The following is a 26,653-nucleotide window of genomic DNA, read 5'->3' as shown; positions in this document are numbered from 1 at the left end:
TATTGTACTCTGTCAATCCAAATGGAGAATCTGAATACCCACAGATGATGCATAAAATCTGAGATATGGATATGGCATTGAAATTACTTTTTTTTATATGCAAGCCATGTTTTTTTTGGGTAGTGTTGCATTAAAAGCCCTGCCTCCAAAAAAAATTTAAAAAAAAAAAAAAAAAAAAAAAAAAAAGCCCTGCCTCCTCTATTCCAGCCTGTTCCTGAAGGATAAAATCAGATTGAGTTGTTTCTCCAGGATCTGTATCTCCTTATCAGGTTGCTTGAGTTCATTAAATTTTAGCAGTAAGTTTTATTTTTCAGTCTGTTATTTTCTTTCTAGAGATCACTAATACTAAAATAATGATAATGATGATGATGATGATGATGGAGCAGTAACAAATTACATTGCAAACCTATTTCCCAAAACTGCTATCAGATGCTGACCTAATTTTGACACTTCAAAACATGTCAGTAAAGGAAGATTAAGGAAGAAAAAATATTATTTTATATGTAGGGCCCCTTGGCTCCTCCCCTTACAACTGGTTAGTCTGCCATTTATGGCAATTTCTGCTGCCTAAGTTTTTAAAAACACATGCTTTGTGACATATGGGCCCCTGTCTGATCAGTCTGTGTCTCTGATGACAGGGAATCAATCCAAATAGAACACTGTGAATAGAAATACTTTTCTTTATATAGAATATCTTGGAATCTCTCTATTTCTTTCCTTACTCACTTTACTATTACATGTGAAGTTCAGTATTTTGGAAAAAAGTCATTTTTAGCATTTTAATAACAAACAACCTAGCTATTTCTGTCTAAGTAAAATGCATCAGGCAGTTATAAAATCATAATTTCCAGAACTGAAAGGGGCCTTGTTAAATCATTACAAAACAAATTATTAAACAATTGCTATTCTCTTTCTGAAAATAGTGATCAATAGCTATTAATGGCAGAGAAGATGAACAAAGGAGATATCAATTTTCCAGACTAAAATATTGTAGAAGCTTATTTTGGTAATGTAGTGTGACTACATCCTTATAAAGATCTTGTGTCCTTTTTTATAAGCATCTTTAACTTGTATAGCCAAACTGTTACTTGTTACATAGTATGGCAATTTTTCCTTTTTCTCTGGCTCAGATAAAATCATAGTAAGTTTAGTACCACAGAGTACTGGATAACTGTTAGTTAGCTTTAATAGTTCTTGCGAGATCTTTCTGTAGTACAGGAGGATCCACTCAAAAGGAGAAGATAACCTCATTCCCAGTTTGAGGACAACTGGCATTGAACACTGGCAAGGCCAGCAGCCTGATGTCGGGTTTCAGTTGACAGTCTTTAAGGCAACCAGGGTATGACAACTAGCAGTGGAATGCATCTTTTGGTCAAGACATTTCATTTGATAAATAAAATTTGTGGTAATTATTACATGTGATCTTAATGCTCTATTGAATACAAGCTATGTCAAAAAGCAATGAATTGAAAGACAAGTAAAAATACCAATAAACTATGTCCTAATTGCCATGACCTTGGTTAGTCCTGCCACCACACAAGAGAGAACCTCAACAGCCAATGTATAGGATTACCTAGAACTAATTGAAAATTCACCTTGGGGTTTGTGTGTGTTTGTGTAGGTGTGTGTGTTTGTGTAGGTGTGTGTGTTTCCACTCTCAAGCTAAGAAAGAAGAGCCAGCTAATCACTCAGAACCACAATCTACTCTATCTGCTTTCTTTCACCTTCAAATATGTCATTTTGAGACACATATGTGTTTTCTGTTTTTCCTGGAAAGGTGTAATCATTTCCATAGTATTCCATAGAGTGTTCTTAGAACTCCTCTGACAATGAAATCTGTGCTTATGTCCCCTTTGGCCTTTAACTCTTATAAGTTTTGGGTTAGTTTTATATGGGTTAAGTGTTTTACGAGTAAATGGCAGAGATAGATGGCTTTCTCCTAACTTTAGTATAAATACAGATACTCAAGTTAGTCTTAAATCTCTTAAATCCAGGCTATTCCCCTCCAGGAAAAATAGAGGAGAATTTATGTTTTTGATAAAATTTTTAGATTTTAACTATTTCTCCTTTATTCTTACTGCATTTAAGGATAAAATAATGGACTTCTCTACTCAGAAAACTCACGTTTCTTTTTTAATAGCATTCTTGGAGATTGAGACTGTGATATTCATCATGCTATCTAAAAGAAGGAAGGAAAGAAGGAAGGAGAGCAGAGAGAAAAAAAATAGCACAGGAGGGAAGGGAGAGTGGAAGAAAGAAGAAAAAAGAAGGGGACAGGGAGGAAGGAAAGATGAATGGATGTGTTGCTATCCCCTATCCATTTTGGTGACTGTATCATCACATTATCAGGGAAAATGCCAAGTTGTGAACATCTCACCTCTCCCATTAATTGTTCAGTAATGTATTAGTTTCCTAGGGCTGCCATAAGAAAGTACCACAAACTGGGTGGCGTGAGTAATAAGAAATTTATTGTATCACAGGTCTGAAGGCTAGAAGTTTGAGATAAAGGTATTGGCAGGATTGGTTCCTTCTGAGGGCTGTGAAGAAGAATCTGTTTAATACTTCTTCCCTAATTTCTGGTGGTTTGCCGGCGATCTTTGGTGTTTCTTGGCATGTCTGGATGCATCAATCACCTCAATCTCTGTCTTCCTATTCACATGGTGTTCTTCTGGTGTGTATGTCTGTGTCCAAATTTCGCCTTTTGATAAGGACATCAGTTACATGAATCAGGGCTCATTCTAATGACTTCATTTCAACTTGATTACCTCTGTTAATTTCTACCTCTAAATAAGGTCACATTCTGAAGTATCGGGGGTCAGGAATCCAACATATTTTGGAGGGGTTACGCATTCAGTCTATAATAAATAACATCTTTTTTGTTATAATACAACAACTTTGAAAGCATTTGAAGTATGATTCTTTTACTGCTGTCATAACCCAACATAATTCAAGGTAGTAGGCTATAATGTTACCTTATCCCCACCGCCCCCCCCCACATCAAAATTAGTAGTTTAAGACATCAGTGAATATATCCATCATTGAAAAATAAACCTCTGCTAATTTTTAGCAGGTCTACAGAAAATGTAGAGATGAACCTGAAGAGATGAAATATCCCTGACACCTTCTTTCTGAAAATTGGAGTTCAGTAGCATGTGCTGATTGAAAATGGGGTATACTTTCAATTTTTTAGTTTATAAGATATTGATGTACTAGAAGGACTGACATAAACTTAACAGGCTAATAAATATCTAACTCTAGGTAGAAACCATTTCATTATTTGAAAGCCGATAGAATTTTGTAGATTATAATAGATATTTTACAGTTTGTGTGCAAGTCGGAAATGTACCATTTCAAAGACTGATTGGGAAGAGATGGTTGATTTGAATTTTGTCAAGCTCAAGGATATTATTTATAAATGTCAGTATTTGTGCTTTGCCTTCATAAGGCAGATAGTCTGTTGTTCTAGTCCAGAATAACAGATGACTGAAGATCCACCAGCCAGTAAGAAGGATATTGTAATGTAACACTTAGTAAAGATATTATATTATAAATCACAATATGCATTTTAAGCAGCACATTCTAAGATATTTCATATGTAGAAATAGCCACATAATAAAGAGACTATGGGGAAGATAGCAAAAGGCTGTGCCTTCAGGCTAAGGAAAATTATGATGTAAATTATTTTATCAGGAAAGATATGAACCTAAATTAGTCCCATTTGTCAGAATGACAATCAGTGAGGAAAAGATAGAACTTTTGAAAATAATCATCTGAGTAATCTGTAAAATTATACTTCTAGAGTATGTATATAGTCAGGAATTATGTGTAGCTTTTTTGCAATGACCTTCATTCCTTCCTCCCTTTCCTCCCTCTTTTGTACTCTATGTCTTTCTATGCTGTTGTTTTTCACTGCATCATACATTTATTCAGTAAACATTTAAAGAAATGTATCATGTGCTAGACACAGTGGTAAGCATTTGGGATATAATGCTGAGTAAAATAAGTCACAGTTCCTGCTATTATGGAGTTTACTTCTAACTGGAGGAGACTCACATAATTAATAATAACCACATAATTACATTATGGAAGTGTATGTAGAATTGTATCTATGATGAGTGCTATGAAGAAGAGGCCCATGTTGTTCTGAGGGCCCATGAGTAAAGGATTTGATTTATTCAGAGGAGCCAGGGAACATGTTCCTGGGGTGAAAACACTGGAAGGAGTTGTAAACAATAACTAGCATAAGGTCAGAGGAAAGGACTTTGGAACCAGAGAGAACAATATGGGCAGAGGCTTTGGGCCAGGATGAAATCCGGCAAGTTCAGGGACTGGAAGGGAGAATGAGGAGAGTTTGAATGCCATGTGGAAGCAGGGAAAGAATTATCAGGGTTTCCACAATCCTAGTCATAGCCATTTTATTTTAAAAGCATTAGGGAACCACTGAGGATTTTGTTTTGTTTTGTTTTTCTGAGGATTCTTAAGTAAGGAATTGATACAGTCATTTCAAAATACCACTAGTGTGTTGTCTGGAGATGCAATTGGAAAGGGGTCATCAGAATGATTTTGTAGTCGCCTGCATGACAGATGATAGTGGCTTGGGATGGTATGCTTGTGCTGAAACTGGAGCAAAAGAGTCAATTAAGAGGAAAAGTCAACAGCTCTTGGTAATGGTGTCAAGGGTGAGGTCTAGGTATCTAGTACAGGAAATTTTTCTGATGGTATTGCCATCCAATGACACAGAGAAAGCTGAAAGAAGACATCTTTTTTGAGTAGTGAGAGGTGTTGAGTTATGGCTATATTATATATATTATATAATATAGGTAAATTAATTTAGGTAATACCTAAATTATAGGTATATATTATATATTTTGGATGTATTAGAATATATTAAGATATTCAAGAGAAACTGTCAAGTAGACAGTAAGATTTAGGGACCTGGAGGGCAAGACCACAGTCTATGTTGGCAGTTTGAATTTGTGAGCCATCATATAGATGATACCTTGGCCAAATCATAGGTTAATGCTTGTGTACTCTAGAATAAGAATAGATGAGAAGAGTCTAGAGTAGAACAGGCCTTACAGTGTTTGACACTTTTTCCTAGATAACCAAATTGAGACCCCTCCGCCTGTAAATGGCTTATGGAAAATAAGATTGTTCCAGGGGAAGACTTCCTCAGTGCTGACAAGCACTATAGGAAGCTTTTCTTGAGAAAATATAATTGGAAGCTTTAGACAAACTCTTTCAGAAAGTATAAAAGCCCTTACCTCCTCAGCATGCTGTTTAGCAGTCTCCATTTCAAGAATGTTAAAAGGTCACATATCTTAACCTGTCATCTTATATGAAGAAGAAAAAAATAGGGACAAACGTCACGCCAACCTGAATTTTTATTTGAGGTTCTCGTGGGCATATGTATACATATATCATATCAAAGACTTTGTACTTAGATCTCTCAAAATTATTTTTCATTTACTTAAAGAGAAAGTTTAGCCTCTGTACTAAACCCTAAGTAAAAAGAAAAAAAAAAGATTCTGAGCATCTCTAAAAATATTTATTATATTCAATTTTTCTCTAATGTCTCATCAAATAGAGTTGAAGCAGAGGTATTCATGTTTCAATGCTATTGAGGTGCTCTTCTAAATGTTTGACTAGAGATTGTAATCTGAATTATTATTGTGTGAAGCCATTAATTTGCTGTCATATTTGATATACTAATGTAGGTCAGTGACAAAACACCACTTAAAGGTACTGGTAGCTAATAGGAACATATCGACATGAGAACCTGTCAAAAGGCCTTTAATTGGAAATTAAGGAACATTTGATATATGTCAAAATAGCTCTGGATTTAGACCCTCAGATCTCTTGTTCTAAGCCCTTAATTAAAATAGAGGCTTCATCTGCATAATAACATTTTTGGCTTGTGTCATTCCTCCATTATTCATTTTAGTTCTTGAAACCTCAGTATTGAAAATGTCATTTTATAATTGTTTGGTATGTCTTTGAAATTTTTGCAAATGTTTGTGGGTTTTTTTTAAGATTATCGTAGCAAAGCAAATGCATGCTTTGCACTTTGAGTATTAAAATATATTTCTAAGAATGCTGATTAGGTGATTAATTAGATAAAAGCCTATCTGAAATACTTCTCTGTAAATATACCTACTTGTTATTCACTAAGTTTTTTTTCATTTTTATTTATTTAAAAATGGTTTATGATACTAAGTCAATTTATTCTTGAAAAGCACCAGTTTCAGTTGAAATTTTCAGCTATAATTTTCATTTATTTACTTTATCAATGGGCCTCAAAAAGAGACGTTTAGATTTGTTGACAAATTTGATCATTTCATTATGTGGACAGTTTATCTAAAGTTAGTATCATTTTTACAGATTTTTTTTCATTTTGTTTTAGGTAAATTACTGGGAAGAAAATGTAATGATTTTACTAATTAGCAGTAATATTCCTTCAACGTTTGTTGCATACATGGAAATTTCAGGCTGCCAACAACTAAAACTTTGAATGCTTAGTGCTATGAGCCAGGTGCCAATGTAATCTTCAGATACACATTATCGAATATGATTGCTACAGCAGTGTGAAGTAAAAAGTTTTATTGTTCCCATTTTATACACAAGGAAGGCAAGACTACCCAAGATTTTATGCTAGTATTTCCAACGCAGGAAACCCAACTTCAAACCCAGTACTTTATTTATTTATTTTTAAAGATGTATTTATCAATTTATTTAGAAAGAGAGTGAGAAAGAGCATGCAGGCCTACACTTAGGCGGGGGGGGGGGGGGCAGAATGGGAGAGAGAGAGAGAGAGAGAATCTGAAGCAGAATCCAAGTGCAATGCCAATCCCAATGTGGTGCTCGATCTTACGACCCTGAGATCATTACCTGAGCTGAAATCAAGAGTCCTAACACTTAATTTACTGAGTCATCCAGTGTCTCCTATTTATTTATTTATTTTTTTGAGGTTGGGGGGAGAGAGAGAGAGAGAGAGAGAGAGAATGCACACATGCATGCAGGAGTAGAGGGGAAGAACAGAGAGAGAAGACAGAGAATCTTAAGCAGACTCCATGACCAACATGGAGCCTGACTTGGGGTTTGATCTCATGACCCTGAAGATCATGACCTGAGCTAAAATCAAGAGTCAGACATTCAACTGACTGAGCCACCCAAGTGCCCCCAAACCCAGTACTTTAAATTAGCAACATTAGAAAGATTAAACTTTTTTATCTCTAGGAACATTTTTTTTTTAGATTTTATTTATTTATTCATGAAAGACAGACAGAGAGAGAGAGAGAGACAGAGACATAGGCAGAGGGAGAAGTGGGCTCCATGCAGGAAGCACAATGCTGGATTTGATCCCGGGACTCCAGGATCACACCCTGAGCCAAAGGCAGATGCTCACCCGCTGAGCCACCTAGGCATCCCTAGATACTTTTCTTAATAAAGATTTTATTTATTAATTAATTATTAGAGAGATAGAGAACAAGCATAAGCAGGGGGCAGGGGCAGAGGGAGAGGGAGAGGCCTAGTATGGGTCTTGATCCCAGGACCCTGAGATCATGACCTGAGCCAGAGGCAGCCTCTTTACCTACTGAGTAACCCAGGCACCCGTGGAGACTTTTTAATTAAGGGGATACATACACATTCATTGTTTTTATTTACCAATAACGTTAAACAAGTGTGGGAGAAATTACTTGTGGCAGAAAATTGCTGTTGAAAGAATAAATTCCAGTTTTCTTTGCTTAAATCTTTGACAGTTTTAGTGATTTATTTAAATTATATTGATAATGTAAAATTATAATATTTGCCTTGGTAAGGTAAATCCCTAAGGAGAGTGGGCCAGTAAAAGTTGAGGTGTAAGATAATACATGAGTGATGATTCATTATAGGGCACCTGGAAAGGTGGACACAGCTAGTGATCTGAATCACAATTAGCTTCGTCATTCATTGGAATTTTATCTATCAAACGAACTTGGCAGGGCAGGGAAGACAGTGGGATATTTAAATCCAGAAACATAATTTAAGAAAAATCAGAAGACTCTAAATCAATTTTTTTAAATGGCCCTAAGTTCATGAGGAAAAAAAAAAAAAAAACAGATAAATAAGCGCCACCTTTATTCATTGAGATTAAGAGAATTAGTGCAATTGTGAAGTAGAAGCAAAGAATGTATGTTTTTGAGATTGCCAAAGCTTAAGATTTAAAGAAAAATATAAGGTGAATGATATTTACTAAGAATTGCTTATGTTTCACATTGCATGATTTAGACAGATGTTTTTACTTTGGCTCTTATGGTACCAAGTAATTTTTTTTTTTTAAGATTTATTTATTTATTCATGAGAGACAGAGAAAGAGAAGCAGAGACATAGGCAGATGGAGAAGCAGGCTCCTCAAAGAGAGCCCAATGTGGGCTCAATCCGGGATCCCGGGTTCCGGGATCATGCACTGAGCCAAAGGCAGACGCTCAACCACTGAGCCACCCAGGTGTCCTGGTACCAAGTAATTTAATAAAAATATGTTTTTCCTATCAGTATATACATGACTGATAATTTTATTTCTGTATTCCCTTCTTTCTTCCTAAATTCCAAAGATATAAAGGAATATCTGGCCTTTTAAAAATGAAGTTGCAGCATGGCAAAATGAAACAAAACAAAATTTGTTTTTTAGAGTAAAATTAAAAATAGACTTTGAAATTTACTAAGCCTCACTGTAAAGTGTCTCATTTTGTTAAATGGAAATAAAAAAATATATACATTTTTGAGTTAGAGAACTAGAGATTGTCAAAATCACATGTGTTACCCATGTTCTGGTGTTTGCTAAATTCTCAGTCCGGGAGAGTGGAGTCTGACTCATTCTTGCTTAGTGATAATCACTCTTCTGCTCTGTTTAGAAGGGGACTTCGGGTGTGGGTCACTGTCACACTGATTTCTGCATTCTGGGTTCTGAAAGGCATTTTTCTGACAGGCTGGGGACGTTGTCCTTCTTGGGGTTAGTCACAAGCAGTGGCAGTGATTTCTCAGTGGAGAGAAACATTGGGGAAATTGGCAGGCCAAATCCTAAAGATTCTCTGCCTGCCATTGCCACTCTGGAAGAAGCAAATTGAAGTTTTCATTTTTGGCATATTCTGTAGTAAATCTCATTTGTTTCCTTGATGAGCTAGACTGGAAGAAATAATGGCCATCTCTAAATACCCAATTTGTGATTAAGGTAACAGCACAATGATGAGATAAATTTCATTTTAGTTAGTATTTGCTGCATGTAGCTTTGTTAAGTTCTTTCCAAGAAAGCTGAAAAACTCTTAATTTCAGATAAGGACAAGTGTATTTAGGTATACATTTCAGCCTGAAGGGGTAAAAAATGATGTAATAATACCTGTAGTTTCAGGACTCCTGATCTCATAAGATGCAGTGATAATTCATAAGAGGCAAGGAAGATGTGGTTCAAAGAACCTTGGAGGGTTCACTGACTGCATGATACATGGCTTCTGACATTATTAGGAGGAAGCCATTTCACAAGTTTGATTTAGAGGGAAAAGACCTAATCAAAGGTTTTAAAGATTAAATGCTGCTCTCTCTTGCAGTGTTACAGTAGTTTCTGTCTCCTTCACTGTGCCCCCACACTGACTCAATGCCCATAAAGAACAGTGCCATCAAAGCAAGAGTGTGTTTATTTCAGATTTTTGTTTTTGTTGTTGATAGTCTAAGGCTTAGCCCTAGAAGTTTCTGGAGTAGTTATTTTTTATTTTTCTAAAATATACTATTTGGAGACATGATTTAACTTTTAGTCAGAAACCATTTGGGAAGTACCATAGGATCCAATAGAAAAGTTGTGTATAGAGTATCTCATTCATACCCTGGGGCTGGGGATGCAATTCCCCATAATATTTATCTTCAAGTTGAGGTACCCAGCTTAGTTCATACAAATCCCTGTGAGCAAATTATGAGATTAATGAAATGTTTGATGGGCTTTCAAATATTCCCACTGTGCAGATCAGCTGCCCCTGAGAAATACCAGGAAGAATATGGTGAAGGGTTGATGTGAGAATGTCCATGTAGATACAGGAGGGTGTAGATTACTGGTGGCTGACTCAGACTGGTTCCTCTCGGGCATACACACATACAAGAGGTCATCAGATGTTCTATTTTGAGAAAAAAAAATGTTAACAACCTTAGATTCAGTGAAATGTGTATTTTTTCCATCTATAAAACATACAAGAGTATTTAAGGTTTTAGCTGTAGATATTAGTAGATTATACTTCCAGGTGAAAACAATGAAAAGTATATCTGATGAACTTCAAAGTTGCAAATGTAGAAAGCTTCATGTAATAAAACTTCAAATTTTTATACTATTTCCCTTAAGAAAAATAGGACACAAAAATGTCATTTTGTGGAAGATATTTAGATTAATATTTTGCTGTTATGTGTTCAGTTTTCTATAAAGTTAAGACCTTGATTGGAGAATGACATTACAAGATCGTTCTTTTATACAAAAACATTATTGCTTTTACTGTTGTTTTAGCATTACATTTTAAATTGCACTTTGCATTACTGCTTTCTTTTTTTTCTGCATTACTGCTTTTTGTATTTAACTTCAAAGTTTCTTGTACATAATTATATTATTATTATTATTGAAGGTGATTTTCTTTTCTGTTCTTTTTTTGCTCTTCTTCATGTGTTTCACTGTTTTTCTACACACCCCACTCTGGCCCCCAGCAGTTTGTCCTCTGCATTTAAAAGTCTGGTTTTTTTGTCTCTTTTTTCTCTTTGTTCATTGTTTCTTTTTTTTAATTATTTTTAAAAAGATTTTATTTATTTATTCATGAGAGACACAGAGACAGAGAGAGAGGCAGAGACACAGGCAGAGGGAGAAGCAGGCCCCATGCAAAGAGCCCGACGTGAGACTTGATCCCTGGTCTCCAGGATCACACCCTGGACTGAAGGCGGTGCTAAACTACTGAGCCACTGGGGCTGCCCTCATTTATTTCTTAAATTCCACATATGAGTGAAATCTTATGGTATTTGTTTTTCTGTGGCTGACTTATTTCAGTTAGCATTTCACTCTGTAGGTCTATCTGTATTATTGCAAACAGCAAGATCTCACTCCTTTTTATGGCCAAGTAATATTCCTGTGTGTGTATATGTGTGTGTGTATGTGTGTGTATACCACCTCTTTACCCATTTCCATTTATCTAGGGATGAACACTTGGGCTGCTTCCATAGCTTTGTTGTTGTAAATGCTGCAGTCAACATAAGGGTGCATATATCTTTTCAAAGTGGTGTTTCCATTCTCTTTGGGTTAAGTATCCAGTAGTGACATCAGTGGATCATATGGTAGTGTTATTTTAAATTTTTGAAGAACCTTATTATTCTCTTCCACAGTGGATGCACCGATATGCATTCCCATCAACAGAGAACAAGGATTGCTTTTTCTCCACATCCTCACCAACACATATTATTTCTTGAATTTTTGATTTTAGTCATTCTGACAGGTGGACGGTGATATCTCATTATGACTTTGATTTGCATTCCCCTGATGATGAGTGATATTGAGCATCATTTCGTGCGTCTGTTGGGCATCTCTATGTTTTCCTTGGAAGAATATCTGTTTAGATCTTCTACCCATTTTTAATCAGATTATTTGTGCTTTTTTTATTTTGAAAGAGAGAAGGGAGGAAAAGAAGAGGGAAAGTGGGAGAGAAAATCATATGCAGGCTCCATGCCTAGCACAGAGCCTGATGGAGGGCTTGACTCTATAACCCTGAGGTGAGGAGCTGAGCCAAAATCAAGAGCCAGATGCTTAACTGACTGAGCCACCCAGTGCCCTATTTATGCTTATGTTTTTTGATGTCAAGTTGTATAAGTTCTTTATATATTTTGGTAAGTTCTTTATATTTTATAATCCCTTATCAGGTATAATATCATTTTCAAATATCTTCTTCCATTCAGCAAGTTATCTAGTTTTATTGTTTTCCTTCACTTTGCAAAAGCATCTTATTTTGGTGTAGCTCTAGTAGTTTAATTTTGCTTTTCTTTCCCTTACCTGAGAAGACATATCTAGAAAAGTGTTTTTATGGCTAATGTTAAAGAAATCATTGCCTTTGTTTTCTTCTAGGGTTTTTATAGTTTCAAGTCTCACATTTAGGTCTTTAGTCCATTTTGAATGTATTTTTATGTATGGTGTAGAAAAGTGGTCCAGTTTCATTCCTTTACACATAGCTGTCCAGTTTTCCCAGTATCATTTGTTGAAGAGACTGTCTTTTCTTCATTATATATTCTTGAACACTTTGTAATAGATTAACTGACCATATAGACTACGGTTCATTTATGTATTCTTTATTCTGTTCCATTTATCTATGTGACTGTTTTTGTGCTGAGGTACTATTTAGAGTAGTCTTATAGTATATCTTGAAATCTGGGATTGTGATACTTTCAACTTTCTTCTTCTTTTTTTTAAAAAGATTTATTTATTTATTTGTAGAGGTTGGGAGTTGAGGGACGGAGGGAGAGGGAGAGTGAATCTCAAGCAGATTCCCACTGAGCACAGAACCTGACATAGCACTTGATCCCACAGCCAGGTGATCATGACCTGAACTAAAGTCAAGAGTTGAAAACTTAACCAACAGACCCACCCAGGCTCCCCTAACTTTATTCTTCTTTCACAGATTACTTTGGCTATTCAGAGTCTTTTGTGGTTCAATACAAATTTTAGTAGTATTTGTTTTAGTTCTGTGAAAAATCTGTAATACAAATTTTAGTAGTATTTGTTTTAGTTCTGTGAAAAATCTGTTGGCATTTTAATTAGGGATTGCATTAAATCTGTAGGGTAGTATAGATATTTTAACAATACTGGCTTCTCTAATCTATGAATATGGAATATCTTTCCATTTGTTAGTGTCATCTTCAGTTTATGTCATTAGTGGTTTAATGTTTTCAGAGTACAGGTTTTTCACCTCCTTGGCTAGGTTTATTCCTGGTTATTTTATTATTTTTGCTGCATTTGTAAATGGGATTGTTTTCTTAATTTCTCTTTCTGCTACTTCATTATTCATGGATAGAAATGCAACAGATTTCTATATATTAGCTTTATATTCTTCAACTTTACTGAATTCATTTATCAGGTTTTGTAGTTTTTTGGTGGTCTTCAGGGTTTTCTGTATAGAATATCATGTCATCTGCAAATAGTGAGGATTTTACTCTTCCTTACTAATTTAGATGCCTTTCTTCCTTGTTCAAGTGCTGTGGCCAGGACTTCTAGTACTGTGTTGAATAAAAGTGGTGAGAGTGAACATCCTTGTCTTGTTGCTGATCTTAGAAGAAAAGCTCTGTTTTTCACCGTTGAGTCTGATGTTAGCTATGTTTTTTATAGATGGCCTTTGTTATGTTGAGGTATGTTCCTTTTCAACCTACTTTGTAGATGGTCTTTATTATGAATGGATGTTGTACTTTGGCAATTTTTTTTCTGTATATATTGAGATAAGCATATGGTTTTTTAACCATTTTCTTTTTTATGTGATAGATCACACTGACTGATTTGTGAATATTGTACCACTTTTGCATCCCTGGAATAAATCCCACTTAATTGTGGTGAACATTTTTTTAATACATTGTTGGATTTGTTTTGCTAATATTTTGTTGAGGACTTTTGCATCTGTGTTTTTCAGAGCTATTTCATATACATAATTACATTGTTATTGAAGGTTATTTTCTTTTGATGACAAACTTTCTTCCATCTTAAATAGTATCTATTGCATATAAACAGATAAGTTTAAATTTTTAATTCATACTGCTTTAAATTCCTGGCTAACATTAACCTAAAAATATCAACACCTGTTATTTAGAAAACATTAATAGCTCCTTTCTAAAACTAAAGGCTTCAAGGTTTAATTTTCTTACCTTGGGCTTTGGAGTGTCTCTCAGGGAAGTTCAATTAATTTATAACAATGCTACTCAACATGCACTGAAGAAATGATGCAAATATTCAAAACTTTTCAAAATATTAAGAGTCTGTTACCAAAATCATATGAGATAGATGTGATATCTTTTAAAAAGATTTTATTTATTTATTTCAGAGAGAAAGAGAGAGCATGTATGCATGAGTGGGGGAGGTGCAAAGGGAGAGAGACAGAGAAAGGGTGAATCTTCAGCAGACTCTCCACTGATCATGGAGCCTGACATGGGGCTGAGTCCAGGATCCTGAGACCGTGACCCGAGCCAAAGTCAGCTGCTTAACCAGCTGAGCCACTCAGGCGTGCCTAGATATGATTTTCTTTTGAGTAAATCCAGCATAATCAATAGGATCTTAGTACTTTTATTTTATAGGTCATCAAATTAAATGTGAAAAATTATTTCTCTCTAATAATATGGGACTATTGTGTTAACCAAATATCAGGGTTGAGGGGAAAGAGGTAGGGAAATAAGTTCACATTGATGCTGAAATAGAAGCTAATTAAAAGTAACTGATGAATCAGACAACTCAAATGAGCTAAAAGGTAAATTATTTATTTTCTTGAGCTAAAAGCTGAGTAAAAATAATCTGTATGTTGTTTTTGTATCAAAATATTGCCCTATTTGGGGTTACTTAAATGACAATGACAGAAGGATTTTAACTATTTTTTGAGGACTATTAGAATATACATACAAATTGAACATTCTGTTTATGTGCATGTTTGGATGTGTGTTTATATTCATAAGTGTGGTAAGTATATTAGTGGGATGTAATAAGTTTATATTGTTTTGAAATGTAGAGTAAGAGTATAATTTCCTAAGATCTTTACAATTTCATGGAAGCAAAGGCAGATAAATTAAGATTGAAGGAGACACAAAAGATCAAAATAATGACAAAAAAATAGCACTTTACCATCTCCTCTTTTCCTGCCTTATTCTTTTATAAATACAAGCAAAAGACAGAATCCAAGCTGCTGTGGTCTGAGGATTGCAAAGCAGGTGCAGAAGGATGGCTTACAGAGTGTACCGTTATTTCTGATCACTAAACTGTAAAGGAAAGACAAGAGGAGGCTGCAGTGGGAGGAAAAAAAATGCTGTTGTTTTATCTCTATATTTAAAATATGGGTTCATGTAAGCATATTTATATGCTGGGGCAATTAACCTTGATTGTATTTTTATAGAAGGGATTCGATAGTTTTGCAAGAGATTTCTGCATATGTGGTACAAAAGTTGGCAAAGCTAAACCTGTACAAGAGGAAACAGGAAAAAAAAGGAAGGAAAAGAAAAAAAAAGATGGAATTTTAGGGAAGTTAATTTTAAAATAACGATGAACGACAGTAGAAAATAATATTGCAAAAATTGGGCCTGTGGGAAATACAAACATTATGGTTTTATTCTTACACTGTAAATTGTCTTTGTGATACTGAGATGGTGGTATAATATTGTTAAAGTATTCCATTTTATATTTGCCATTCTATTTTACACATAGGTAAAACTCAATAGCAGTTTTGCTTTTTTCCCCACACTTGATGACCTACTAAGACTTTTCTCCTTCTCAATCAAACCTTATTATCTCATTTGTCTTTTGCTCCACTACTCTACCACCATATCTCACTCAAAATTCACAGACGCCATCCTAGCTGTCATAGGCAATGACCTTTTGCCTGTGATCTTCCTAATTTACAACTTTGTTGTGACAATTTTGGACAGTTCACCATGCTTCAGCTTCTCTTTATGTAACTGTTAAAGCCCTGCTTTTTCTTTGTTTTCCTTCTATTTCTGTGACTTTAGAAACATAAGTCTTTTTCTATCGCCTTTATTAAGAATTCATGCTACTCATGTTTCTATCATTATCCTCTTAATTTCTCATTCTACATTCTCTGTTTTAGAGATTTCTAGTATTCTCTTGTCAACCACCCACTATTATTTAGAAACTCTAAATTTTTGTGTCCAGAACTGATTTTTCGGCTAATAATCAGCTTATCATCAGCATCTTCACCTCCTCTCTCAGCTCTTCCTACTTTCTTCTTCCCTATCTGTGTTTGTGATATCAGAATATGTAATATAATGAGCCTAAGGAGAAGGATATTAAACAAAGGGTTATAAACAAGAAGAAGAATAATTATGGACTATGCCTATAGACACAATATTTAATTTAAAAGTTGAATTGGGAGATCTTTGTGAAAAAAGGTGGGAGGAGAAGACTTATCCAGTACCTTAAACTAGTAACTCGGGTAGGAAAGACAAAATAAGAAAGGAAAACATCATGTTTTTATTTTTAGAATTAGTATTCAAATGTACTATATTGGAGATTGTGAAATAAGCAGAAGAGTCCAATTATTGGCAATGTTCATTAGCTAAATGTAAGATATTGCAGAAAACTGAGAAGTGTTTTATGAAAGCAGGTAATCACTTAAATCAATAGAAGAATGGAAAGAAATTTGGTTATTGTTATGTTCACTTTAAAAGCATAACCGAATACTTGCTGAGAGAATGGTGTTAGTAACAGTGTCAACTGTATTATTTCTTGCCGCATGAAAGCAGTAAGGTGTGAGACATCCCCTGTGTCTCTCTGTCTCTGTGTCTCTGGGTTTCTGTCTCTTGACAGAAAGTGTGAAGGATGCTTGTGCAGAGTGGTTCACTGATGTCTTCTGACAGTGAGCATCCCTCTCTCTACACTGCCTATCCCAGGAGATCTGTGACCTATGTCAAAAATAAGCTGTCTTGACCTGGTGTTGAAGAGTGTCAAGATTATATTGGCAACTTGAATTCCCAGAGAGTTGTTGCATCAAGGATTTGAGGGATTTATCAAAGTACAAAGCTCTTACTTGGGGTTCTTAGATGAGAGGAAACTCCTAATACCAAACCTATTTACTGGCTATTAACAGTGTATCCTTCAGGAACAGTGCCTGCTGCCTGAAAAAGTGTTATCTTTCAAAAAAGCTCACCCTGATTTGGACTCAGAATTCCTCATCTCAAAATCACCCACTTGAGAATAATGTGGAGTCCGTAGTGATCAAGAGAGCATTTTCTTTCTTTCTTTTTCTTTCTTTTTAAGTGGGGTCTGAGCTCAACATGGGGCTCAAACACATGACCCTGAGATCAAGAGTTGCATATTCTACCAACGAGTCAGCCAGGTGCTCAAGAGAACATTTTTCTCTTAAAAACATGATCTTTTCGGGCATCTAGGTAGTGCAGTCAGATAGGCATCTGACTCTTGGTTTCGGCTCAGGTCATGGTCTCAGGGTTGTGAGATCGAGCCCTGCGTTGGACTCTGTGCTCAGTGTGGAGTCTGCCTGTGATTCCCTCTCCTGCTCCTCTCCCCTGATCTCTCTCTCTCTCTCAAAAAATGAATAAATCTTTTTAAAAAATCATCTTTCACCTAGTTAACTGAGGTATAAACTTCAGTGTCATCTTAACTCCTCTTCCTTCACCCCACTTCTGTTAACCTTCAATTCCTGTCTTACAAAACCTCTAAAGTAGGTCTCTGCCCTCATTTCCATTCCCAGAGCTATGCAGCATCTCTGCTATGTCTGGAGACATAATGGCAACTTGAGAGAGTGGCGCCAGTGTCAAAATTCAGAGTAAGTTATAAACTACATGGACCACATTTTAATGTAGTTATTTCCTAAACACTGCAGGCAGTCTCTTACAGACGTGCCGTGCCTTTGAACACACTGCTTCCTCTCTCTGGAATGCCCTTCCCCTTTGTTTCCAACCACATGTATCTTTCCAGTCCTATGTTACATGTCATTGACTCCGTGAAACAAGTTAGAACCCTCCAGGCAGATTTAGGCATCTTCTGTTTTGTCCTCTTACACTACTCTTCACTTCGTTCTGTTAAGTACATACCCCATTCAACTTCAATCTTCCTTCCTTCCTTCCTTCCTTCCTTCCTTCCTTCCTTCCTTCCTTCCTTCCTTCCTTCCTCCTTTTTTCCTTCCTTAGAAATTGTATAGACCCAATAGGCTGTAAGCTGCTAAAAGGTACAGCTCAAAGCATTAATTTTTATAGCCCCACAACATAGCCTCAGGCCTTGTCTATAGTTGTTCAGTAAATATATGCTTGAAAGTCTGTGTATGAGAATGAAAGCCTACAAGTGCTCCTGGTTGTTGCCATTGGAGAATAATTTATTTATTTGTGTTCTTTCTCTGACAGAATACAGAGAGAATTTGGTTTAACTTTCGAAAGTATACACTAACAAGGTAAAAGAATATCTCTCTTTTGCCCTTTTAGGCTGACCTTTTGAACCCAAAGCCAATTCACTCGAATTAAGGGAGTTGATGTGATTAGTGTTAAGAAAGATTTTATGTAATGGGATTTGGTTTACTTCAAACAAATGTGGATGAATATGAGTCTCATGCAATATTTTAACATTTTAATTCATTGCTGAATCTATAGGGCAAAGGGGATCATAACCCTTAGTCCAATTGCAGGATGATGAATTGAGGCTTTTTTCAACAAAGCAGAGGATAAAAGATTACTTGCTTCGGTTATAGTACTGGAAATTGCATTTATATTTAGAGTAAGTAAATTCAGTATGTAATAGTTGATATGTTTCCTAAAATAGGATGTTGGTGTCATTATAGTGATATTTACTAAAATATAGATTACAAATTAATTATTAAATTAAATTATTAAATATAAACCTAGTCTGTGCTCTGAATCATGTGATATGAAGCAGATGCCTAAAGGGGTGCTCATCCTGGCAATGATGTGCTTAATATACAGTTAGAGCGTTAAGAAAAAGGAGAATAACTGGACAGTACCTATCTCCGGAAGACAAGAAAAGAGAATCATTGCTAAATAATCCAAGAAAGTGTCAGGAGCATTGATCTAAATATCAGTCTGGGAATTCTAGATGGGAGAATATTGTGAGTAAAGGCTCTCATGTCTTATGTATAGTAATTGCTCAAAAAATATATGTTTGGAAGTCTGTATATGAGATCAAAGGCTTGAAATCTCATTGCTTTTTACTTTCCCACTGATGTTGGGCTGATGTTACAGAAAAGTAGGATTTGGGTTCTATAGTCAGTTTGAGGACCTTTACAGAGCACCTAGAAGCATTAGACCTCTGGGAAGTGTCATAGAGAGACATCAGGAATCCTTAGGCAGGAAGAGGACATGATGAAAATAGGAATTAGAAAATATTTTGGCAGTTGTGAGATTTTGTGGGTTTGTCTGGGACTGGAGGCAGGATGGTGAATTGAAACAATGTTACATTGGTTGTTTGCAGCAATTATGATATTTATATTGCTCATCTACTTATGGTGCTCCAATGACATCATAAACAGTTTCTCAGTCTTTTTTTTTTTTTTTTTTTATTCTCCTAGTCTATTGAATGTCTAGTTTAGGAGTTATTTAGAATCCTAATCTAACTATGTCAGACATTGTTTTAATAGCAAGAAGTAGTGCAAAAGAACAAAGGACCACTGGTTCTGCTCTCATTTAGGCCACAACTAGCTACAGGCCTGTGAGCAGGTCACTTGATGTTCTCAATTTGGAAATAAGAGCGTTGACCTGGATGAGCTAAGACCTTTTCAGTTGAGCTTTCTGCACACCAAAGGAGTCTTTGGAAGTTTCCAAAATATTCACCTTATCATTGAGCAGCGAAAAGTACTCAGCACATACTTAAATGCATACTAGGAAAAATGTATCTTCTACTCCTAAAATTTGGCAGAATATTCCATCCTCCCATAAGAGAGATGGTAGGTTCTTAATGATTACAATATATAGGCGATTCCCTTTCCAAGAATGTGTTAAAATATAGAAGAAAATAGCTGAAAATTAACCCTTCTAAATGAACACAATGTGCTTCCTGTATAATTTAAATGGTTTAAATAAAGCTACTTATTTGCATAATGATACTTTGGAAAGATGTATCTTAAAAATAACAATACTATTCATTGATTTGAAATTAAAGCAAAGATAACATGTAAATTTATCTGGAAAAAATGTGTGTCATGATACTCTATAATTAGAAGCATTAGTAAACATGTGCTATCACTTATGAAGCTAAATTTGGCATATTTCAAAGTAATGAATCTGTATTATCTATTTATATTTTGCAGATGTTTTGATTGTCATCAGTTTGTTAACCTCTATAATATGTATACAGTTTGTATGATAGATGTTTAAAAATAAGTAGCTCTCTAGTATTACTTATCTAAATTGAAGTTTAAATTTGATTACTGTAGGCAATGATTTATAGGAAACATTGTGTGAAATATATCAGAATGCTCAGAAAAACATTGCAGATAAGGATTTCTAAAGTCATAAAACTAAACAAATTATTAATGTCTAGACAGAGTCCAAAGACATGGTAAAAATTTATTTGATAAATAAGTTTTATAGACCAAACAAAACATTTGATTTGTTTGAGCATCATTTAATTTTTCAAACCAGTAAAATAATGCATAACATGAAGTTTAGTTACTTGAAAATATTAAAAGGAAAAGTATATTTTACCCCTTGGAGTATTTTCTTTAGTCAACAAATACTTACAAGATTTAGAAAATTATTCCTAGTATTCTGGTCTAAGCACTGGTATTGTTATCATTTTGGTGTTTGGCAAAAATGCAGATCCCTGGGTTTTTCTGTATATATATTTCTGGCCATGCCACTGAAATCTGTATTTTAAGCAAGTTTCGGGGGAGCTTTATGTGCATACTGAATGTAAAAACTACTAAATCCTCCTCTTATTCTTCTTCTGGAAATTTTTCCATCATTTGCTATGGAGCATTGGAGAATGGGATCCTGAATTTGAAAGTTGAAGAACAGAACTCTGCTTGGATATCCAAGAAAATCTTGAAATACCCAGTTGTTTTATTATCTATAAATAGGATTTTCTGCACTTCATTTCTGCTTGAAATTGAGAAGGATAATAAAATCTGTTCTTTTCAGTTGTTAAGTGCTATGAGTGTTCTATACATTTGGCTGCATAAAACAAAGCATTAGATATTGGAAACTTTCTTTTGTATTACTTACAGGATGCAGATTTTTCCAGTTTTCCCATAGCCTGTACTTTATATTCATTTTATTTCCTCCATAGAATCACCAAGTTTATCCAAATTCTGCAACATTCATGATCCTTTTAATGTTAAACAAAAAATTCCAAGTGTGTTCTCATTAATTTTTAAGCAACCATGGCCTCTGCTGACAAAAATGATGTTTAGGTTAAGATTGCTATAGGAAATTCTAGAGATTATTGTCCTTTACTTGTAGATCTAACCTTTCCACTAGCCTTTAATTAAAATAATCCTTTATTCTCCACTCCCAAATGTATTTTTTACAAACAAAATTGCTGAATTCACAAATGGGATGATATCCACTTTGAAGCTAATAACTGACAGTCATCCCTTGGGTGACAGGAAGCATATCCTATTATCTAATTGTTACTCCTGACCAAAAGAGTTTTCATATAGTGGATTTCCAATGACATGTAAATCACTGAATGCTCGTCAAGTTTTATTGGCCTTTGTGGTATTAAAAAAGGAGAATTATACTTAGGAATTTAGACAACTTCATGAAAACTAAATCTCTCCAATCACAATTTTATACTTGGGCATTAATGATTTATTGCCTTCTTCAGTGGCTTAATTCAATGATCATCTTTTGCTCATAGCAACACAGGAGCCTATAAATATTGAAAACTAAGTTGGCTTCAATTCCTACTATAACCAAATCTTCTCATTTGTTAGCTCCCTATTTGCATCATGAGACTTATTAAATGAATGGAAAACTGCCAATATCTTTCATTCAAATTCCTTTTTCCTTTCTAATAATCTTTTGAGTTTGCACTACCTAGATTTTGGACAGCATCCTTTACTATATTAAATTTTGGGTTTCAGAAATAAAAAGACCTGTCACATTTTAGCAGTCAGATTTTATCGTGTAGTCTTATAATGATGATGATTTCCTAAGTTACCAGTTTTCTCCCACCATCCTCTTCCCCTTTGCCATTTTCAGATTGCACTGGTGACTGTTAGATAAATTTGAAGCTTTCTGTACAGCAATATCTTTAATCCCGGGGGGTTGCTCAAAGTGTTAAGACTGATGGATCTGACTGTGGTAAAGTCTAATAAGAATTGCTCTTACAACCAGGGTGATTCATGGAAGGACGATTGACTTATTTTTTTAATGTATCTTGTCTCTCTTCTTCCTGACTCGACAGCTCCCCCAACGGTTCGTATCGTGCATTCAGGATTGGCCTGTAACATTGAGGAGGAGCGCTACTCGGAAAGGGTCTATACCATACGGGAAGGAGAAACCCTAGAACTGACCTGTCTGGTCACAGGACATCCACGTCCACAGGTGAGTCCCGAACCGTGTCATTAAGGGAAACTCTTTTTGACCTTTCTTGAAATCAGAAATGTATATTTTAGAAGATTTAGCTAATCGTGTGTGTGTGTGTGTGTGTGTGTGAGAGAGAGAGAGAGAGAGAGAGAGAGAGAAATTCAAGTAATTGTGTGTGTGCAATGCAGGATAAGGGTGGTGATATCTGAACATTCATGCTTGATCTACTCACTTGGATAAGATGAAGAAAGAAATTTTTGTTTTGGTATTGTGAGAAATTTGGGAGACACTTCTAAGGAAGCTGTTAAAAGACAACTACAAAAATATCTCAGTAAGATAACAATTCATATGGCAATGAGTTTATTTTAGAATGTGGAGCATGATTTCATGATGACATAATTGCAGCCAAGGAAGCATTTGTTCTGAAGAATGTGGTGCATGAGGTCACATGTACTTTCCTTACTCCTAGTCATTATATTCACAGAAAACTTTGAAAAATAAATGTTTGCAAGTGTATGCATTCAGGCTTTCAGAGTCATCTACTACAGCTTTCATAAGCTACGTTAGTAGCAGGAACAGAAATTGAGACTTTCAAAGAGCACTAAAATGATAAATAATAAGCAAAGTAAAAGTTTGTAGGAGTGAAAGAAAGGGTTAGGCAGAAGGTAATATAGTCTGTGTATTCATTATGTAAAAATTTAATTCCGATGTAGTACAGAATATTCAGGATATCTTAGTCATTAATTGGCAATTCTTATTGTTATATATTTAACCTGAGTAGTTCAAAATATACACAGATAATCAACACAAACACTATGATGGAAAAGAGGTCTCAATTGGTAGAGAAATTACATATTTTAAATATTAGTGTTGCAGGAAGAAAAAAAATCCAGCTAACACCACTACATAGAAGAAAATAAAGAGCAATATAGAGATTTTATGAACTCATTATTTTAATCTTGTGTTTTGCTCTTACCACCCTTAACTCTGATACTCAAAGATGTTTGACCTTACCATTTTGACAGAGCAACAAATAAAAACAAACATCTGGACTTCACAGAATGAAGCAATAGATTGATAGATAAGACTATGACTACAACTAAAAGGGTAAAATATATCTAATAAAACTTTACACTGTTGGTAAAAAGTAATATATAATAATATTAAAAATTAAAATTCACAGTGGCTGAGATTGCAAATTATACCATTTGCTTTTAACTAAAAATTGCTTAAAGAATAAAATTATTTTAACAAAATTGAGTTCTATAAAATTTGACCTATTATGATTAGATTATGTAGAAAAAATGATTGTAAAGCTAAACATATAAGGACAGAAACAATAGTTATTAAAATTTGATATAGATGAGTTGATATGTAAAGCATTTTTATTTTAACATTTATACAGGAAACAATGGAGTCCAGTGAAAATGATTTTACTTAAATTAAAAAAAAGTGATAGCATTAACTCAAGAATATTATCTCAAAGAAAAAATTTAGTGTTGTTAAGATTTTATTATAATTTTTCAATTCATATACATAGTGCAAAAATTCCAAGATCAAAAAAGGATTGTCCAAACAAACCTAAATGAAGCCACAGACTGCCATATGAGAGGCAGTTTATGTCAAGAGAAAACCCATTAATGCTTCTGTTATTCCTGCACTGAATGTGCCAAATTCAGCGTCTTCTAAACTACAAATTTTACTTTAAAATACCACTTTTTATCTATTTTAAGGTTGCCCCTGCTCTCCCTCATCTCCATCCTTATGTTCCCTTAATATTAGGAATTTCTTATTTTCTCCATACATTTTCTCTGTGATGATTCATTATCTGGAATGTAATCTCTGATGTCTGGCCAACTCAAAATAATTCTAAAACAAAGGAATAGGGATGCCTGGGTGGCTCAGCGATTGAACGTCCACCTTCAGCTCAGGGCGTAATCCTGATCCCAGGATCGAGTCCCACATTGGGCTTCCTGCATGGAGCCTGCTTCTCCCTCTGTCTGTGTCTCTGCCTCTCTGTGTGTCTCTCATAAATAAATATAAATCAATTTAATTAATTAATTAATTAATTAATTAAAATAATACAAAGGAGTAGATTATTGCCCTATTTATTTTTTTCTAAGCAATTCCATTGCTGGAACCATTTCAGTGTGTTCTGATGCTAAGTAAAATTTATTTCAGTATTGTTATTTCTTCATTCCTAGAAGTAATTCAGGTATTTACAGGTGAATCAGTTTCAGTTTATATTGCCTGTTTGAAAAATTAACTGGGCCTCTTCTTTGTCAACAAACTGTATAAAGAAATCTGACAGAACAGCTGGGCCTGGCATCCTGGCCAAACACTAAAGGGCATGCAGGTGGCAGCTGGTCCTGAGGATGGGTTTTCTTGGCTGATATCATGAAGCTGGAATGCCTTTCTTGCTGCCTTGTCTAACCTGGATTTGATCATAGTTGGGGATGCAGTGGGAGAGAGAAGCTCCTCACTGCACTCTTCAGGAGATTTCTCAGTTTGTTGCCTATTCCTGTGGCAACAATAATTAAAGGTCTCCACTTCTAGAAGGATTCAAAGGCAGCATTTTTTTTTCTAGATTTAAAACATTTTTCTTCAGAAATACATCATCTGGCTATGTGTAATGGCCTGAAGATATTATTGTCTCCAAGGGAAATTAGAAGTTACGATGCAGTAGTTCATAGTGTGGCACTGGAACCAGACTGCCTGGATATAAACCTGGAAGCACTGGGCCTACTAGTGTGACTCTGGGAAAGGTCCCCAACCTCTCTGCTCTCTCTGCCTCAGTTTTCTTATCTATATAAAAGGTAATCATCATGCCTAGATCATAGACTCCTTTTGAGGGTTAAATGTATATTGTAAATATATAGGGGCATGTATTTTGTATATACGTACATATACATATGTACTTAGCATGTAATGAGCATTGTATTGACACATAATAAAACATATGTTGGCATTTTATTATTTCTAAGTAACTTATACCTAGACTCTAAGGTTTAGAATAGAATGTGCAAGTATGAAAATAAAATAAGTAGATTGAAAAAAATGGTTCTTAGCATTCTACTTTAAATTAGATGCATTTAAATAAATTTCAGTATTTTTGTATTGAAATAAAATACTGATTTTTAATACTCTTTAGAGCCTTTACATCTCTGTTAAAATTATCTTTTGTTTTAGCTTGCAAAGACTGCAACTATGTTCAGACTACTTCATTTAATGAGGGTTTATTATAAAGATAGATGGAGAGATAAGAAAGAAAGGAGGTAAAGATTTGTTATTTTTTTTAAACTTTTTTTTTTTTTAATTTTTATTTATTTATGATAGTCACACAGAGAGAGAGGGGCAGAGACACAGGCAGAGGGAGAAGCAGGCTCCATGCACCGGGACCCCGACGTGGGACTCGATCCCAGGTCTACAGGATCGCGCCCTGGGCCAAAGGCAGGCGCCAGACCGCTGTGCCACCCAGGGATCCCAAGATTTGTTATTATACCTACCAACCTAATAGTACCTCTCCATGCCCATAATTTCAGGATTCAGTTACCCATTCTCTTTCTCATCCTTTGTTTCTTTTCCCCCCTCCCTTTCTCCCTCTACTTTCTTTCCTTCTCTTCTTCCTCAATATTACCACTTCAACACCGAATGAATTGTGAATATAATTCTCTTGTAAATGATTTAAGCAATGAGATATTTAACCTGAATGTTCCCCATTACTCTCCCACCCACCTCCCAGAGGTTAATATTAAATAGTTTGATGTAATGTCTTGTAGTCCTTGTTCAGTGCATTTCTATAAATATGATTATATATGATTATATTTTATTTTAATTTTTTAAATTAGATAATGAAGAGTATTATTTATTATTCTGTGACTAGAATATTTCACTTTGCTATTTGTCCAAATCACCAAGTATGGATCCAGCCTACTGGTTCTCAATGTGTGATCCTTGGAGACAACTTGTTGGAAATAAAAGTCCTTATGCCCATCACATCAGGAACTCATGTGTTTGGGCCAGCAATCTGTTGTCACAAGCCCTTCAGGTGATTCTAATGTACACTAAAATTTGAGAGCCACTGACTTAGATAGTAGCATTATCCTCACAAGGGCTAAATTGTACTCTGTACGTGTGCAATAGGTATATGTAATTGCTGCTCTTTTGTTCAAAATTGAATTACTTACAGATATTTACTATTACAAATAATAATTCAGTGAACACTTCTGGAATATGAATGTGTTTATGCACATCTTTATTATACATATGACAGCATCATTATAGGATAGTTTTCTTCTTTAAAATGAAATTTAGCCAGGATCCCTAGGTGGCTCAGCCATTTAGTGCCTGCCTTAGGCCCAGGGCCTGATCCTGGAGTCCCAGGATCTAATCCATATCGGACTCCTTGCATGGA

At 35.1% G+C, this 26,653-nt stretch overlaps 1 protein-coding gene and 1 long non-coding RNA gene across 6 annotated transcripts in view; one reads left to right on the top strand and one right to left on the bottom strand.

The window, feature by feature from the left end:
- LOC112656947 (uncharacterized) overlaps window positions 1-22,581 on the bottom strand; it is a 29,566-nt gene extending 6,985 nt beyond the window's left edge. The window contains exons 1-3 of one of the 3 annotated variants that reach the window (XR_007412295.1): window positions 22,472-22,580; window positions 22,227-22,302; window positions 20,932-21,096 (exon numbers count right to left, since the gene is read on the bottom strand). This is a non-coding gene — a long non-coding RNA (uncharacterized LOC112656947). Of the gene's footprint in view, window positions 1-20,931; window positions 21,097-22,226; window positions 22,303-22,471 lie in introns of all 3 variants that reach the window. The other 2 variants (XR_004817750.2, XR_003134751.3) reach the window with 2 other exon arrangements.
- MDGA2 (MAM domain containing glycosylphosphatidylinositol anchor 2) overlaps window positions 1-26,653 on the top strand; it is a 791,718-nt gene that overhangs the window by 311,485 nt on the left and 453,580 nt on the right. For all 3 annotated transcript variants that reach the window (XR_004817749.2, XR_003134750.3, XM_025442520.3), the window contains exon 2: window positions 22,118-22,257. Coding sequence is in view for 1 of the 3 variants with exons in the window: in XM_025442520.3 (XP_025298305.1) it covers window positions 22,118-22,257 (140 nt within the window). In the remaining 2 variants the exon portion in view is untranslated. The remainder of the gene's footprint in view (window positions 1-22,117; window positions 22,258-26,653) is intronic.

Source organism: Canis lupus, chromosome 8, assembly GCF_003254725.2.
Source record: "Canis lupus dingo isolate Sandy chromosome 8, ASM325472v2, whole genome shotgun sequence".
NCBI lineage: Eukaryota > Metazoa > Chordata > Mammalia > Carnivora > Canidae > Canis > Canis lupus.
Note: the sequence above shows the minus strand (reverse complement) of the source record. Positions and strands in the feature narration are given on the sequence as shown.